The sequence below is a fragment of the Lycium ferocissimum genome, chromosome 8 (genome assembly GCF_029784015.1).
Source record: "Lycium ferocissimum isolate CSIRO_LF1 chromosome 8, AGI_CSIRO_Lferr_CH_V1, whole genome shotgun sequence".
Lineage (NCBI taxonomy): Eukaryota > Viridiplantae > Streptophyta > Magnoliopsida > Solanales > Solanaceae > Lycium > Lycium ferocissimum.
The window spans coordinates 12,729,003-12,748,120 of record NC_081349.1 but is presented as its reverse complement, the minus strand read 5'-3'; the positions used below and the strand labels follow the sequence as shown (position 1 = coordinate 12,748,120).

Below are 19,118 nucleotides of genomic sequence, written 5' to 3'. Positions count from 1 at the left end.
AACGTATAAAATGTGTATATCTCGATCAAGGCTTAAACATTATGCTCAAAATTTTATGTATGAGAATGGTATGAAATGTGTATATATCGCTAAAGACTTAGAATTTCATTCACATTTTTTTGATATAAAGTTCATATTAGGTTTTAAAAATTAGTACAACTACAACAACATGTAACAAATTTCATAAAATATTCAGGGCTTAAAGTTTTCGCTCACAATTTTATGTATGAAAATTATATTAAAAATTTTGCTCACACATACACATATCATACATTTTTCATACACAAAAATTTGGGGTAACTTTTAAGCCTTTGAGGAAAAAAAAAAAAAATAATAATAATAATAATTAATTTTTTAAAAATATAATCTTTCTTTTTAAAAGTTTGAATTTTTTTTTTTTAAATTTTAATTTTTTAAAAATAATTTTATTTTAAAAAAAAAAAAAAAAAAATATCAAAAAATATATGAAAATCCGTCGTGTTTCGCAAAATATCGTTATGTTTTGTAAATAAGGAAAACTATCTATATGTTTTGTAATAAAGAGTGTAGGTACCCTATGTCATTTTTCCTTTATTTTTCATGGGCCCACTCTCTCACTTCAACTCGAGTTCTATTATATATCATTTTTTTGCGCGGAGTGCCCTTCTCTTTTGTGGTCTTTAAATTTTGCCCTCATATTCTGAAATCTTTAAAATTTGCCCTTCGGCTAACACCCATAGGTTCCGTGTTCGAACCCCACGCGCATACTCAAATTTAAAAAAAACTCGCAAGGCAAGAGTTTAAATTTATTTACAGTGGACCCGACATACTTTTGTTAAGGAATTACCAAAGTTATGCGTGATACTTATGCCTTTGTAAGGATTTGGCATAAGCATATTCGGTCCCGTGATAACTTTGATAATTCCTTTCACAAAGTTATGCGGTCCGCATAAAAATTTTCCCCATTAAAAGTATGCCCCCACCGGCATAACTTTAAGGAATTATCAAAGTTATGCGGACCAAGATACTTATCGAAGTCGCTCACGTAAGGCATAAGTATTCAAGAAAAAGTCTGATTCTTCACATAATTTTTAACTACATGCCATCCTAATTAAAATAAACGTAATTCAAACTTAACAATATTAACACATTCCGCTTACGATTGACAACCTCATCATGAATTGCATTTACCAAGCATCTATACCATTTCCACTCCAAAGACAAGAGCATGTTTATTCCTGTCAAGAAGTAAATCTTGTATAAAGCCAATGACAATAATTCCGGTAAGTAAGCTAGCTATAGATGGTCACCAAGCACACCGAATGCTATCCACAATGTCGAAACTTTAGGTCCTCCACGTGATACATCTAGCAAGCTTCCACAAGAATGATGAATATTTTGAACCACTTTCCGGGGATAACCGGGTAACAAAACATGCTATGACTTATCACTCAAATATTTATTTTCATAGGACCGGCATAACTTTGATAATTCCTTCATAAAGTTATGCCGGTGGGGCATACTTAACGGGCAAACTTTTATGCGGATCCTTTTCTTAACTTTGTGAAGCGAATTATCAAAGTTATGCGGACCCAGCATACTTATGCCAAGTCTCCACAAGGCATAAGTATGCGGGCCCGCATAACTTTGGTAATTCCTTCACAAGTGTATGTTGTTCGGTGTATAGCGAAATTTAAAGCGCCTTGCTAATTTTTTTTTAAAATTTTGACCGCGCGTGGGTTCGAACCCGGAACCTACGGGTGTTAGCGAGGGCAAAAAATTTAAACATTTCAAATATGAGGGGCAAAATTTAAAGACCACCCCAAAAGAAGGGCAATTCGCATATATTAATAATAATTTTACTACTTTATGTTCGATAAAATATAACAGCTTATCTTCTTCTTTTTCTTCTACTGAAGTGATGGAATTAGATGAACATACACAGTTAGTACGCATATGCTTGTTGTTAACTATTGAGAAAAAATAATATTTGTGAAGCAAACTAGTGTGTAGAAGATGTAAATTAAGTACAACTGTTCTATCGAAAAAATAAATTAACCAAATATCCTCGAATCTCAACCTTGCTATATTTAAGTAATGTCTCACAACGAGAGCATTCGTTTGTTCGTGAAAACTGTCTCAAAATTTAGAAAACAAAATAATTTCTCCATCCAAGATTGGATCAATATTATATGTTTAATATTTTTTTCTTCTGTTGATGTTAATTGATTTGCCAACGATATATGATGGCAAAGCCAATCAACTAGCCTTGGTGGAGTCATTTCAATCTAGAGTAATGTTCAAAATCTCCAAACAACATTAGTATTGCTTTTTAAAAATACAGTCCAGCTTCCAACAAAGTCTCCAAACAATGTTTTTACTTTCTAAAAATACATCCGACTTCCAACGTGATCACACTTAAAACGGTAGTATTACAAATCTATATGCTCAGATAACAATTGATAATTGTTAGATGACGTAAGATTTATTTGGTCGTAGTTGATAATTTTACCTTTTTTTTTAAAAAAAAAAAATTGAAGTGTAGGCTGGCTATCTCCCCGACCAAGACGGTGAAGGCGGCTATTCGTCCACCTTGTCCGGCCCATCCTCCTTACCCCCCTTAGCGGGGTCCGTGCCGGATTGATGGTGGGCCGGGTTTGCCCAGAGCCGGCCCACTTGACAGGCTTAGGAGAGAGGAAGGGAAATGATGAATGGATTGCCACTTACAAGGCAAGGAGTTGAACTCTCATCAATAAGGGTTTAGTGCAACTAATTGAAATCTTAAGCATTTTTCTAATGCATTTTATTCATTCATACGATATGATTTGTTTTAATTACACCCCACATAATTAAATAGTGTTGAAGAAATAAATAAAAAATGTGCGCACGAAAGACTGAATACCACAATTATATATATTAAAGAATAAGAAACTTGATATAAAATACAAAAACACAAAATCAATGAGATATTAAACTCTATATGATCCCTTTTAGAATTGCCTTTCATTATTTATTTATCAAGACTTTTTAGCATTATTTTTTAGTACTTCCATAATGAAGCGAATATTATAATTTCTCGGTATGAAGTTGGATCTATCAGACCGCAAAGCAGGTACCAATTACGGAGTAAGATATTAAAAAAAAAGAAAAAAAAAAAGAAGAAGAAGCAAGTTATTGAATATTTTTAAAAGGTTATGTACTCTTTCAGAAAAGGTTTGCCTCGTTCCCAAATAATTTTTGGGTCAAAATGCCCCTAACCTATTAAACATGGCTCAAGAATATCCTCCTTCTACCTATTGGATTAAATTTACCCCTGCTTCCACCTATCAGATAAAAAATGCCCCTAAACTATTGAATTTGACTAAAAAATATCCTTCTTTTACCTATTGGATAAAACCGCAAGAAAGTATATTACTATTGTTCGAAGGTTTAAAAAATATTTAAGGCCTTTTAAGCATAGTTCACATGCTAGAGTTCCATTTTGGGTTTTCATGTATTTTGAATTACATGGCTTACAATGCACTGACTTTGTGTCTAAATTCTTGTATCTGTGATTCATACTTTATTTCGTGAATATTTAAAAAGGGGAAATAACTCATTTATACGGTCCACACACCTATTTTGCAGCCAATGTAGCCCACTGTATCATTGGTGTATAGATAATGTATATGCTCTGTATGGCTTTATAGAAACATTACATATACTTTGTATATATGTGTATGCTTTGCATAAAAGCACGAAACCAACTCAACTTGCAGTGTATAGATAATGTATTTGTTCTGTATAGCTATATATAAGTTGCTCAACTTCTTTTGTAACTTTAGATATACATGCTTATACATTACATATACATTCTTATACTCAAGCATTGAACCTGAACATGATTACCTAATTAATCTCCAACTTGTTTTATCAATCCCCAACCTTTGTTTGAACACGTTTTGATGTGCAACTATAAACGCCTAATGGCCTTCGATGTGGAAACGAAAGACGGCATTGTAGAAAAAATTATAACAATTCAAAAGTTTCTCTTTTTTTGCTTTGTTCTTTGTTCTTCTGATAGAGTTTGGTAGAAATCATTAAGGTCTCATAAATTGCATAGACATGGAGGTTTTTCTTATTGGAAAATTCATAATTATGCATTATGCTTGTCTATTGTACAAGTGAAGGCAAACCCAGTGGGATGGTTTTGTAGAGGAAATGATACTAAATGACTTAAGGAGGGAAAGTCCCAAAGCATTTGCTTTATCAAAAATGTTCAAACACAAATCCAAAAGAATTGATCAAAAAAATATAGATTGAAAGAAACCCAAATTTCTGCCTTTTCCGAAGATTCACACACAAAAATTGAGACAAGCCAATAATATTCTTTGACTGAAACACTCAGATAGAAATTCATGTTGACATGGAAGAGAAAAGCAAAAGACAAGAAAGAAAACCCAAAAGGAACTTAAGGAGCGGAGAAAGAGGAATATGGGGAGAAGGGAAAAATGTAGAATGAGATGAAGAAGCCATGGGAGATATACGATGGGCATCACCTAGGAACATCCAGAGATCAACGCCTTCCCACTCGATTCCTTCCAACTTCTCCTCCCAGCCCAAGAAAAAAGAGAGAGCAATGGACAAGAAGAAAGAGACAGAAACGGAGAAGAAGCTGATGTGTTTAGCTTGTGTACCGAGAAGCAAATGTGTACAAACGGATATAGACTGTATTTTCCCCTTTTCACCAAAAGAGAATTTTTTTAACTGTCTCTCTATCTCTCTTTCTTCTTTTTTAACAGAAAGTGATGCCTGCTGCAGTTTCTTCCTTATCCATCTTCGTATTGGGGTATGTGCATGCGTTTTCTAGATTAATTTGATGCATAATTTAGCCAAAAAATTAAATAGGTGTATTATTTTCTCTTCTATTCTTGTTGTTTTAGATGCTCAAAAGTTTATAGACTTATTATCCGCGAAAGAAAATGTGTTCCTTGTTTTTGCACTTTCCATTTTCCATTTTTGAATCATAAACGTTAACAATTTCATAGGTGTTAAGAGGACTTGTATGTGTGACAATGTGAATAGCAGATTAATTAGCAGTTCTGTCCTGATAGTTGGAGATAAGTTACCTTGGATTCCTTGTTTATTTTCTGCAGATTTTTATCGGCGATAACTGTTTATGATGCCTCCTGAGGACGAAAACCGTAGTTGTCAAAGTGCATCTCTGGATATACTTAGCAACCTTCAAGGGGATGTAATCGATGAGATTCTAATACGTTTACCTTTCGAAGATGCTGTGAGAACAAGCATCTTATCGAAAAAGTGGAGATATGATTGGTGTAGACTTCCAGAGTTGGCCCTTAATCAACAAGCTTTGAGGGCTTCGACGAACACAATACCCCTTGCACTAACATTTACAAACATTGTCAACCATATTTTGACCCTTCATTCAGGACCAATTACTAAGTTTACCCTCAACTTGGATCCGTATCTGATACCCCGTCCTACATTTGACAACTTGATATATTTCCTTTCTAAGAATGACATTCAGCATCTTCTTCTTAGATTTCCATCGGGTATTAACCCATACAAATTGCCTTCATCATTTTTCACCTGTTTGCAGTTGAGGCATCTGACTCTCCAAAGTTGCTTAATAGAGCTTCTTCCACCGGCCTTTAGAGGATTTGATAAGCTTCGTAGCCTTGAACTACATTGCTCGCAATTTCTTCCAAGTTGCTCGAAAGTTTAATCTCTAGTTGCTCATTTCTCGAGCATTTGCTGCTGCAAATCTCAGAAACTTCAAATGTTATTGAAATTAAGGCTCCAAAGCTGAAATCTTTTGATTTCAAAGGCAATATAAGATTTATTTGGTTAAAGCATATCCCTTTGCTGGAGAAAGTTTCGCTTACCGAAAATGGTTCTTCTGCGGAGGCAGGAAATTGTGACATTGCTAAGTTTTTTAAGTCTTTTTCTGTTGTTGAGTATCTCAAATTGGATAGCAGTAGTCTCAAGGTATATGTGCTCCCTTACTTCATTGTGATGCATTTTCGTAGATGTAACAACATTGGGGCTGAGTCATTCTGAAATTTTGTATGCATTTTCGTCCTAGTTATTTGCTGTGGGAGCAGGTGGAGTACCAACAAGGCTTCCCTTTGATCTCAACTCTATCAAAAGTCTTTACCTATCCGATATTTATCTGGATGACTTGGATGTGGTTTCGTGTGCTCTTTGCCTAATAAGAAGTTTCCCATACTTAAAGTATTTGGAAATCCAGGTTCTGAATTGTCTGACTCATTTGTTTCTATCCTTATGCAGTGTTTTTCTTGTTTTCATACTTATTATCGTCTATAAGTTCTAAGAGACAGTGCTGTTGGTAATCTTTCGTAGGTGGGCCATTGTTATGAGGATATTCCAGCTCTGGAATGTCTTGAAGTGGAAGGTTTCTCGGGTGTGACTATAGTCGCCTTAGGGAAGTTAATCTAAATGGTGATTTGGCCACAGAGCCTGGGATGCAGCTTGTCGAGCTTCTGTTAGCCAAGTCACCCGCGCTGGTGAGAATGTTGATCGAGACCTGGATAAATGATGATAATCCCTGGCAACTAACTCAGTCTCTTTTCAAGACAGACGAATTGGCCGCTGTTCTAAAAGAATTTCGACGTGCATCATATAAAGCAGAAGTTGTGTATAACGTCGAGTATGATCGAGATTTGGACTATCTCTTGTAATGAGGCTTATACTGATATGTCATTGTTTCTGTATTATATTGTGGTTGTTGTGTGTTAATTCCATTCTTGGTCAATTACCTACGGCAAGCCTGAAGCCTTTTTTTCAAGAACCTAATGTGTGTAAGGTTGAGCCATAGAGATTTGATGATATTAACAGTCCCCCAACTCTAGTAGCACTGATATGGACTTTCTTTGTAATTATTCATTGTGATTCAGCGATATTCAATACGTATTTGCTTAATCTCATTTTTCTTGTCGTGTTGTTCCTAGTTAACTGATGTGCAAATCCAAATTTGGTTATTACTGTTCCTTTTACTTTTTTTTTGGGGGGGGGGGGGCGGCTGGGGGGGGGGGGTTTGCATGCTTTGGTACCACTTGAAAGAGGCAGTTGAGTTTTCATTTTACATAGAAAATGAGTCAGGTGTTTTTAATGGCTTTCGATTAGGTTTCATGCCCAACATTCAATTTAGAGAGTAATCAATTAACGTATTTAACGTAGTTACACAAGAGTAATCCACCAAAAGTTTGAATACAATCATTTTTTCTCCTAATGTTGTGGTTGTAGGTATCAGATTATAGAACTTATTGTCAGCTAAAGAGAAGGTATTCATGCAATGCATTGTTGTGGGATGGCTTTATCCTACTCTCTACCTCTCTCATCATATCACGGTAAATATTTGTCGCATTCTTGTTTACGTACCAAACAATTTAATCTTAGCAATTATGAAAATACACAGTACACTTAGTCATGGTTAATTTTAATTGATTTAAATACACCTCTTGCATTGGTCAGGTTGATGTAAACCTTGAGCATGGGTAAGTTTTTAATGTCATATCTCCAAAATATCTAGCTGAAATATGAACACATTAACTTAGTTGATATGAAAACTCATAAGAAACTTTTAAAATTCATAAAATGTCGCACTTGAGGCTAAGAAAGAATGGCACAGGATGCAGTTAAATTTTTTAAAAATTAATCTTCGAGAAAAGGACTATATGGAAACCACACTACTGGACAATAAAAAGTATGGCCAATAAAATGTAGTGACGATTCGTATAGCCGACCCGCAACTTGTTTGGGATTAAAGCGTAGTTTTTGTTGTTGCATGATAAGATTTAAGGAGAAAATTGAAATTCCATTGAATATATAAGACAGTCTCAAATTAAGGTAATTGTAGATACCTCATTGCTTTTATTATTTGGGTATGCAACTTTTGTTTTTTTCCCCAGAAAATTAATCAACGTCATTGAACATTGATTCTACAATGTGAATGCATTTATCTGCACGCTCTGTTTCAAGTATTAATATCAGCTTTGATTTGTTAAATAAATCCTATGGGAATGAACAGACTAGGGAAGTTCAACCAAAATGTCCTTTGAAGAACTCAAGAAAATGCCCCTTGATTTTCTTCCAAATTAAAAGCTGTTCATTAAAATCCACTACTACTCACTGCTACTAGTAAGACAACTATTTATAGACCCCTAAATTCATGTCCAATCAAATATATAATTTCATATATGTAAAATATTTCAGAGAAAAATTAAGTATGAGTCAGTGTGCTAGAAAAAAGGTATCCAGTGACTTACCTACTGAGATACTACATAGACTACTGGAGCTCATGCCCATCAAATATGCTGCAAGACTAAGCACCTTATCAAAGCAATGGAGGCAGTTATTGTCCACACTGCAACATCTTGTGTTTGACCCCCAGTTTTTTCAGTATGTATCTAATATTGGGGATTCTGCAGCAAGAATTATCCATAAAATTCTAATGCAACATACTGGACCTATTCTGGGATTTCATCTTATCTCTGAAACACAAAAATTGTCTCAGTCAGATGTGGATCGATGCATCATCGTTGTATCGAATCATGGTATCCAGGAGCTCACTCTCGATATGGCTAATGATGAAAAATATGCATTGCCTGATAGCATATTTACTTGTGCAACGTTGACACATTTGAAGCTATCGAGGTGTATCTTTAAATTGCCTGATGGTACCCAATTCCCCAATCTTGTTAGCCTCCAATTAGAACATTCTGCAATTGACAGTCCTGTAGGATCAAAAAACACTACTCTTATTCTGCCAATGCTTGAGACTTTGGAGTTGAAATTTTGTGTTGATGTTGATTCTGTTGATTTGGTTTGTTCAAAGCTTGTGAACTTGTCTATCCTTAGCAGTTATACAGTTACATTTGAGTGTTTTAATGTGAACCCAATATTTGAAAGGATTAAGCATCTTTGCTTGGATGGCTCATCCCTAAAGGTGTGGATATTAATGCCTTTTGCTATGTTTTCTATTTCAATATTTTAGTTTGCAACACAGTGATTAATTCTCAGATGGTTTCATTGTTTTTTCAGAACTTAGGGGCGGTTCCTGTGCCAGATAGGCTTGATGTATCACTAAACTTGCAAAGCCTGAAAATTTGTGACTTGAAGATTTCTGTTAAATGTATTACCTGTGCACTTTGCCTATTTCGGAATTCCCCTCACCTTATTGAACTTGACATAGATGAAGTTGTGAAGGTAAGACATACCTTGACTATGATTACAATTCTATGTATAATATATGTCCACACAGCCCCCAGGGCATTAGGCGCATGTCACAGGTTTTGAACTCTGCATCGCTGATAAAAGCTTGGTTTTAAATGAAGAAGGGTAGAAGGGCATGCCCATTATCTATTTTGAACCGTGTATCGTTGATCCTCTGGGTTTTTTCTCGTTTATAAAATATTTGTATATTTATAGAGCTCAATTATTTTTGAATGGTTTAATGACTTGGTGCTATATCTTTTAAAGGTTGATGAGACAATGTGTCACACGCCAGAACTGTTTGATTACTTGTCCAAGGCACAAAACCAAGTGAGTGAAGCTCTAAGGAGGATTCAAACAGTGAGGTTAGGGAAATTCAAAGGCACAATTACTGAAATGTACTTAGCAGAAGTCATCGTTGCTCATTCTCCAAAACTTGAGAGGATGATCATTGAACAGTGCAAGAGAAGTAATGCCACAGGTAGGTGTAATGAACATTTCAAGAAGCTGTTAAGCAATCATCGAGCATCACCAAATGCAGAAATCAAGTACACTTAGTCTGGTTCTAGTGTCATATTTTGACTTAATTGGTCAAGTGCATTCATTTCATATTTAAACTTAAAATTGATTCTGTAGATCTCTCGAAGAATTCGCATAATTTCACTTATTACTTTTTCTAGTAATCCTATAGATTTATCAAATTAGTAATGTTCATGATTCTTATGTAATCGAACAAAAGTGAGTCTGAATGAGTATACATTCCGAGTATTTTTTTTAGGGATCATTCTTGTGCACCTTACTTTACAGCAGTGTATAAATTTTCTTATTTAGATTACCATTGTTTAAGATTGAAACTGAATCAAAGTTGTTATTGTCTCTTCTGTATCCACGGAACTGTAATCACTAACATCTCTTGAAATAAAGCAATTAGGAAGGTGTGGACTATTACATCAGGTAAACACTCTGACGAAAAGATAACGGTTCCCATATACTAGCTAATTATGAAAGTGAATAAATGATAATACAATATTTCTTACCAGGTATGATTGTTGAACAAAACTATAAATTTCAATTAGGTGAAAATAGGTTATTTTTATAGGGAGTCCAAGAAGTGAGATAATTATGTTGAAGTTTTAGAAGTTTCACGTAATTTGTGCATCATGAAAGGAAAAATCAATTAAATGACTACTGTTTTGTGGGAATCCCAAGTATAGGTCACGGTCAATTTCAGTAGATGAAAAAAAGTATCCCGCCTTTTGGATCTTGGTAAGCTTTATTGTCCAAAAACATCCATCAACAATACCCTGCTAGCATTTTTATGCAACTTCAGTTTCAGTTATTCAATGTGTTGTTTATTTAATCAATCATATGGAATTTATCCCGTTTTTCATGGTGCACAGATATTTGTTTTCGGTTAAATGATCTTTTTTCTTGTATTCCTTAAAGATATTTCCCAAAAACATCCATCAACTATACCCAGTATTAGATAATACAGTATGTATAGGAAATTCTATTGCATCTATGCAGATTTAAATTTCTATAGCTTTGCTCCTCTGCAATAGCAAACAAGGAATTATTTGAAAGAGGTGTCACTTTATTATCATAATCTGTTTTGTAAACGGATTTGGGTCAACCAATTTTAAGGTTTTAGTTCCTAGCCAAATTGATGTTTACATTTCATTATTTCTAGCATCATTTTACTTTGATATGATTGTTTCTAAGATGAAAAGGTTTTTAACTTAGACTTGCTGATCTTACTCGTCTAACAACAATGCACAAACGTTCTCTAAACTGAGTGCTTCACATGCAGCCTACTCCAAAAGCCATAAAATCAAAAAGATTGTTTAACTGCGTACGTCCAGCAAATGATTGGACAGTTATTATCAATTATCATGTATCAAAATACAACCAAAAAAATGAGGATGTTTTGTCAGCAGGGGATCATAATCTTCCGTATCATGTTGTACCCGGGGCTCGATTGGCAGACTTATCAGCACCGGAGACTTGGCTAGCAGGAGCTTAATAAGCTGCACCTCGTGGATTGTGTCCATAGTGTTTGCTAGCCAGGTGATTAAATGTTACATCTGAGAAATATTCCACTTCAAGAAATACCGTGTCTTGCCCTGCAGGGCTCTATTTGTAGTTTTCAAGCCTTAAGAAAATACTTTGGCCTTTAACTCTTTGGTTCATTGCTCTTAAATCCATCTTGATTGTCGATAATATTTTGAAAAAAAAAATTAGTTTACTAGACAAGAATGAGGTTGAGATATCCAATATCTTCAACGAATAAATGGAAAAGGGCCAAATATGTCGTCCAACTATCGGAAATGACTCATTTATGAATTCGTAACATAGTTTGGCTCATTTATGCTTATCGAACTATAGAAAATGGGCATGTTATCTTAATCGAACTATAGGAAATGGCTCATTTATGCCACTCATCAATAATTTGACTCATTTATGCCATCGGTTAATAAAAATGACTCATCCATGCCATATTTCATTAAGGTTTCATATTTTACAATACCATATATACTAATGTAGCTTCTCCAACTAGATTATGGTTGTGGGTGGGTAAGGTGTATGGGTGATTTTTTATTAATTTGGTATTTAAAATTAAATTTGGTTTAATTAAACGACGTAGACCTCTAATTGGAGGCCACGTGTCATATACGGTATTATAAAATCGGCGTTAATAAAAAATGGCATGGATGAGTCATTTTGTAACGGGCGATGGCATAAATGAGTCAAAATATCGATGAGTGGCATAAATGAGCCATTTCCTATAGTTCGATAGCATAAATGATCCATTTCCTATAGTTCAATGACATAAATGAGCCAAACTATTGACGAGTAGCATAAATGAGCCATTTCCGATAGTTGGATGGCATATTTGAGCCTTTTCCGATGAATAAATTAGTTGTCTTCATTCCTATCCCTAACGAACAAAAGCCTTAACTTTTTAGTGGTGGAACCTTGAAAACGAGTTTGAAATCTTGACATACGCAACGTCCCAAATTACTTGCCAACTTTTCCTAAGCTACTAGTATTTTAACAAGTTTGGAAAATGATTTTTTCTTTGGCGAATTTATACCACTAGATAGAGTGTCTAACGGCCTTTTATTAATAATAAAAAATCCTCAGTAGGGATAAGTATAAGCAAGGGGAGCCTAGGCCTTACCTTATCGATCCTAATGGGAAATGATTATTTAATGATACAGATAAACCAGTGGTAGATTCACGTTAGAGCCTAGGTGCACGTGCACCCATCCTCTTTGATCCAAATTAGAATTTTCTAATAAACTTTTGAAAATCTTTTAATGATAGAAAATACATATTCATTATAAAATTCTTTGTGATAAATGATGTATTAAAGTATCAAAATATCTAGTTACGTCTCATTTGGGATCGACTGTATGAACCCTCACTATTCTATTTAAGCTCAACTCATGCATCATTACACTAAATAAAAAATAAAAGGAAAAAAAATACAAAACGCCTTTGAAGACCATGATGACTATATTAAAAGATTAGTTACCCGGAACAGTAAATTTTGCCATGAAAACTGGATAAACTCCATCAGAAATAGGAGATGAAAATATTAAATAAATATTGATTTTGTAACATTTAAAAATTAAGAAAAGTTGCATATACAAAACTGGTAGCTGGTGGACAACTACTGAACTTGTGGAGAAAATGCTTCAAGCATGCCAAAGGGAATTGATCAAGCAGATAATTTAACACACAACATAACTTTGAAACAAACAACCGAAGTCTCATTTCATAGATATTTCAAGAACAGTCATGAAATGTAAAAACCATTTCTCACTTAGTGTTATGAAACAGATTAGTCAAAACATCCATCAGGATTCACTTGTGTTCCCAACCTGATAGAGTCTTCACAGTACCCTATGGAAAAGGCAAAACACAGCCTTACTACTTCATCAACATTCTTTTCTATTTTCACTTTTTAACTTCCCAGAACATTTTAGCCAAAGACCATGATCTGATTAATTAAAGACTCGTGAAGATCAAGCAGGATTATGATATGGATGCTAATCTACATTATACACAACTTCTGCTCTAGATGACGCCCGGTGAAATTTTGTTATCTCTGTGAGTACTTTGAGAGATTTTTTATCTTCCATAATACAGGGCTTGATTACCATTCTGACCAGTACAGGAGACTTGGCCAATAAAACCTTGATAAGCTGCATTTCGGCCTTTGTTCCTGCTACACCGCAAATCTCAACTGTCTTCAGTTGATTAAATGTCATATCTGAGAAGCTTGCAGGAATATCATCAGCAACATCCTGGGGCACAGGTTCACAATACTCCTCATCAGGATCGACATACACCTAAGAAAGATCAAGAAAAACCCATCAGCCTTAATTTAAAATTGAAGATCTGAATAAGTATGCAGAATAAGAAAGTCATTACATACGAAATAACAGAGAAAGAGAGAAAAATAAACAACATTAACAACCTTAATTCCAATTTCTTCTAAATTTGGGGAGTTTCTTATCAAGCAAAGAGCAAAAGAAAGCTCAAGGAATTCTCCCAAAGTAATCCAAGATATGTAAAGGTGTTTAAGACAGTTAAGAGCATACGGAAACCTTGTTGGTATAACTTCAGCTGGTCCAGTATCCACGTCATGTCAAAAACCAGGATGACTCAAAGCCCAAAAGACAGTACATCTACGAAAATGCATTACAATTAAGTTATGAAGCAACATTACCTCGACATTGAAGTGATTCCAACAGAGATTCTCAAGAGAAGGAATAGACTCAAAAATCTTGGCAAGATCATGTACCGCCTCTATAGAAAATTCTGTAGGCTTATATGAAACATTGGAAAGTAGAGGGACATTTTCTAGATGTACAAAATCTATATTGCCTGCGAAGACAAATGACCTCAGCTTGGGAGCACTGATTTCAATGGTGTTTGAATTATTTAAGTGTTCTAGCACCAAATGTTGAAGCAACGGGGCATGGGAGATTAAACTTCCAAGAAATTCAGAAGAAATCAAGACATCAGTTAGTTCTAAATTAATTAACCCATCAAATCCCTTAAAGACTGGTGGAGGACGTATTAGACATCTTTGGAGAGTCAAATGCCTCAAACGCAAACTTGCGAAAAATGAAGAAGGCAGTTTGTATCGGTTACCAAATGGAGGTTTAAGAACAACATGTTGAATGCCATTCCTCGAGAGGAAATGTAACAAGTTGTCAATATTAGGACATGTTTTCAGATAAGTAATGTCGAGGGTAAACTTGGCAATTTGTCCGTATGACGGGTCAAGAGGTGATAAACAATGTTAGTAAATCCAATTGTAGGGGATATTATGTCCTCTGTTGTTTTCCAAAGTGTTCTATCAAGTGTTAACTGTGGGATTCTGCACCAATTACATCTCCATTTTTTTGATAAGATGCTTGTCCTATCAGCATCTCGTACAGGCAACCTCATTAAAATTTCATCAATCACACTCTCGGGAAGGTTGCTGAGTACATGGGTTGGAGGTATATAATGTTTTTTCCCATCAGGAGGCATCCTAGTAAATGATTACAAGAATCTGCAGAAAATAAACAAGAATACAATAGGTAAGGAATCTCCAGACTGTCCGGTCAGACTAAACACTACACAGACAGCACACAACTGATTTTCACATTGTTAAATTAACATGTCAACTCTAAGAAAAGAAAAGGTGAATTATATATAAATCACTCATCAATCTCCTCTTATTTTTTTTGAAACACGTAACTCAATCTCCCCTTATTTTTTGCAAAAACTAAACAAGAATACAATAGAATCTCCAAACTGCGAGGTCAGAGTACACACTACACAGACTTCACAAAACAACTTTTCACATTGTTAAATTAACATGCCATAATTCTAAGAATAAAAGAAAATGTGTGTCATAGTTAAATCACTCATCAATATCCTCTTAATATGCATGATTTGCATAATTTACAGCAAGAATCCCATCAATACTTCATGCATCCACAATCTTATTAAGATCTATTATTCAAAATGGAAAACTACATGAACAAAAACAAGGATCACGTTATGTTTTGCTGCTAATACATAGTAATAAGATTATCAACTGACATCAATAGCTACAAGAAGAAAATAGTTTTCCCAATTCGGCAAGATTTGACATCAAACTATAGTAGCTTTACTATTAGAATTTGCATAACCCATTTAATCTTAGTAGCTTTATCAGCAATGTACATAATCTTGAGGTGTCTTGGTACGTTTAAAAACACAAAACTGAATAATCATGTCATACTAGCATTACTGAGTTCATTTTACCATAATTATAGAAATTATAGCTGCGCAAAACATCAACTCTAATTCTAAATCTAGTTTTGCTGATAAAAGAGTCTTTTCCTGAAAAATAATTTTCTATTTTAACATTATTATACTAGGTACCACTTCACACCAGTGTTTTAAAAGGCGGGGGCGTAAGGCAGGCGTTTTACATTTGCCCCGGCGAGGCGTAAGCCCCAAGGCACGGGTATATATTTTTAGTATTCGTAAAATATTTAATTACAATAAATATTTTTAAATAGGTAAAATTATATAAAAAATAAAAGAAAACTGTAAATAAATGATAATAGTAACATTAGTATTTATATTAGTGGGGATCAATTCAAGTCAATAAGATATTAGCCATGTGTTTTAAAGACATTACCTAGGATGTTATTATAAAAACTTTATTTAATAATATGAAGATTTTAGTAGATTAGTTCAAAGTTTTAAAACGTAGATAATGTTTTTTCTTTCTTTTGTTATATATATTTGTACTTCTTTTTACAATCTTCAATATTATTTAAGGGAAACTTAAACCATAAAATTCATCGGTAAAATTTTTTGGGGCCTCAAAAGTTTGAGGGTCTAAAACAAAAGCTTTACTAGCCTCACCTTTGAGCTACCCCTGCTTACAACTTGTAATTATATATAATATAATTTTATAAGTATAAACAATACAATGAAATAAAAGCTATTATGGAATACAAATCAACTCTAACATCTTAACTTTTCAAACAATGAAAAAATCACAATTTCTTAAAACAATATTACTATCATACTATTCATTTTATATCAATAAACTTTATCAGTATTATAATTAAAACGTAATTCCTTCATGAATAAAATGAAAATTACTTTCAAATAGCGAAATAATAAAATCTGATAATTTTGATACATAGGACAAAAGATCAATGGTGAAAATGTACAAATCGGCTATGTATTTTTAAAAGAAATATTAAGTGATATTTACCCTCACGATGTTCTCAAATAGTAAATATGCAATACTACGACTTGTTATTTAAGTTACACTCAATCTTCTTATTTCTATAGATGAAAAATTATTAAGTATTATTCATTTGTTAAAGAATTATAAGGGTCAACGATTTTAATTAAAGAATTTAATATATAAATTGTGTAAGAACTGTTAGGCGAGCCCCGAGGGTTAGGCGTTAGGCGTGTTTAGGGCGTACAGTCGGGCGCTTAGGGCGTAAGCCTCATAGGAACTAAGCCCCGCACGTGAGCCCCGGGGCGTTTTGCCAGTGCCTCGCCCCGAGGCGAGTCTTGAAACTGCCTTTTAAAACACTGCTTAACACTTCCTTCAACAACTAAATATTGTTTTAGTTACCACAGCTTAAAAACTGTACCAAACATAAGTTGTGTCAACCTATAGTCACAATCCGGCTTATATATACGACTTTGAGTCTGGGGTTGTGGGTTCTTATACCAAATTGATGTTTAGTTTTCATTCACCCATCTAGCACGCGGGGCCAGAGCTACCCTTGTCCAACTGGAGTCAATTGCCATCCTTCCCCAAAATATTACATGGTCAAAAATCCTTTTTTTTTTTTTTGTATATAATATATTATATGTTAAACTTCATTTGCTTCTTTGTGAGTCTACTGCTTTATATTTGAACCCTAGTGAAAATTCTGGTTCCACAACTGCTGAAACACATCCATGATATACCTACCAACAAGCCAAATACATGACAACATTAACCCCATCAAGTTTTAAGCAAACCCCAATTAAATTTCATCTGATTTAAGTGTATCCAGAAAACAAAAATGCAATCTTGATTTCAAAATCCTGCAAAACCATAACCATAAAAGCACAGAATTCTGTTAAAATGAAGAGGTCGAGAGAAGTACTCCAATAATTCTCTGATCGATTGCCTTCTCAATGGAAGAGTTTGGAAGAAACTTAGGAGTTTGGGAAAATCCAAAAAGCAACAGCATATGGTAAAATGGGTTAATTGCAATTGCCTCTTTTCTTAGTTTTGTAAAACTATAGTTAGGCACTTAGGCCCTTATGGAATTATCCTAACTATCGATAACAGTTTAAATTTGGTCTTGATAGCCCCTAGAGTCAATTCCTCAAAATGGTCATTGAATTTGTAGCAAAGTCTAACTTTTAAATTTTCTTGAACAGTGAAGACATCAAACTATATCTTTATTTTCAATAAAGTAAACCAATCCATTTTTAGGCACAAAACCCCTTTAACTCATATATTAATTATAAATTTCATTATCTATGCATAATTTTTTGATACTCTGATATTTTTGATCAAATTAATATTTTTCATGTTTTTATAGAAATATTCAGCTTAATAGTTCAAGCTATAAGAATAATACAATATAACCATTTAAATTTTAAGCATGCTATGGGGGTTTCTTTGATATATCAACTCTTTTGAACTATTTGATATTTTTCTATTTCTCGAAGCCTGAAGTTAAACATTTTATTGAATGGAAGTGCTTGGAAATAATTGAAACACATGAGAAGTTACATAGATGCATGTAATTATTATTTTTGGTTTAAGCTTGTAAGAATTAGAATAAGCTTGTTTTATTGATAAAAAAATTAGATTAATTTTCCCAGGGAAAAAAATCGTGTTCGATAGCTACTTTGTAAAAATGAAAATATTTTTACAATTAGCTGTATATATATATATGCTTTCTAAAATATAAAATGTATATATTAATTGTAATCCACTTATTTATAAAACTTAAATAAAATCAAAATATTACAAGTTCATCTCCAAGAAATAAAAAATAGTAAATATTTTATTTGATAATTGAAAATTTTAAATATCAGGGAAAATTATTTACAATCACTTAAAAAATTTATAGTTAAGCACCATGCTCAGTTATGCTACCATTCAACTGTGTCATTTCTTGTCTACTTAGATATAACTTTACAATATTCTAAAATTTTTACTTGAATTGATATTTTTCACATTTAGAAAACAAAACAGAAATACTCACTTTAATAATTTAAAAATGGGTTAAGGGTCTTATGTTCAAAAATAGAGAGTTTTACTTTGTTGGAAACATGAGCATAGTTTAATGACCTTATTGTCTAAAAAATTCAAAAGTTACTTTAGTGAGACTTTTCTACAAGTTCAATGACCATTTGAGGAATTGACTCATAGCCCCTATGACATTCGAATATTTGCTTGAAGCCCAAATATGCAATGCAAAGATGTTTACAAATTTTCAGAAAAACTCTCAGAACAGATGTTTAGAATCAAACAAGTATCAACATTTTGTTTTCTCTGTTTCTGCTGGGAAATCATTGTTATATGGACTTCCTTCCGCCTATTGGATCACAATTGCCTTTAAGGTTGATCTTGGGGTTAAAAATGCCCCTTCTTTCATATATTGGACCCAAATATTCTTTACGGTTAAAAATGATCATCCCTCAATAGAATTATGAGATGACATATGCAGGACTTTAACTAAATAAGTGATACTGACTTATTGGCCCACGTGGGTATTAAAATACTCCGAGGTTTTGGGTTCGAACCCTGGCTTAGTCATAAAAAATAAAAATAAAAATCGCAAGGCAATGTTTTGCGAAAAGTCTGCCTT

The 19,118-nt window shown here is 33.8% G+C and overlaps 1 protein-coding gene and 1 long non-coding RNA gene across 6 annotated transcripts; one reads left to right on the top strand and one right to left on the bottom strand.

Moving 5' to 3' along the window:
• Positions 1-4,985: 4,985 nt before the first annotated feature.
• LOC132066622 (uncharacterized) lies at positions 4,986-6,913 on the top strand. The gene is made up of 3 exons (XR_009416887.1): positions 4,986-5,970; positions 6,068-6,232; positions 6,346-6,913. It is a non-coding gene; the product is annotated as an uncharacterized LOC132066622 (long non-coding RNA).
• Positions 6,914-12,966: 6,053 nt separating this feature from the next.
• LOC132067270 (uncharacterized) lies at positions 12,967-17,559 on the bottom strand. Of its 5 annotated transcripts, none has more exons than XR_009417110.1 (3): positions 17,397-17,559; positions 13,827-14,788; positions 12,967-13,574 (listed from the first exon to the last, which is right to left on the bottom strand). XR_009417110.1 is itself a non-coding variant. In XM_059460460.1 (2 exons), exons 1-2 carry the CDS (start codon positions 17,481-17,483, stop codon positions 13,272-13,274), a joined length of 390 nt encoding a protein of 129 aa, XP_059316443.1. In that variant the 5' UTR covers positions 17,484-17,556; the 3' UTR covers positions 12,967-13,271. The 5 variants fall into 5 exon arrangements, 1 of the variants encoding a protein (XP_059316443.1); XR_009417107.1 differs by having other exon boundaries at positions 13,703-14,788; positions 17,397-17,558; XR_009417109.1 differs by having other exon boundaries at positions 13,703-14,112; positions 17,397-17,558.
• Positions 17,560-19,118: the final 1,559 nt, after the last annotated feature.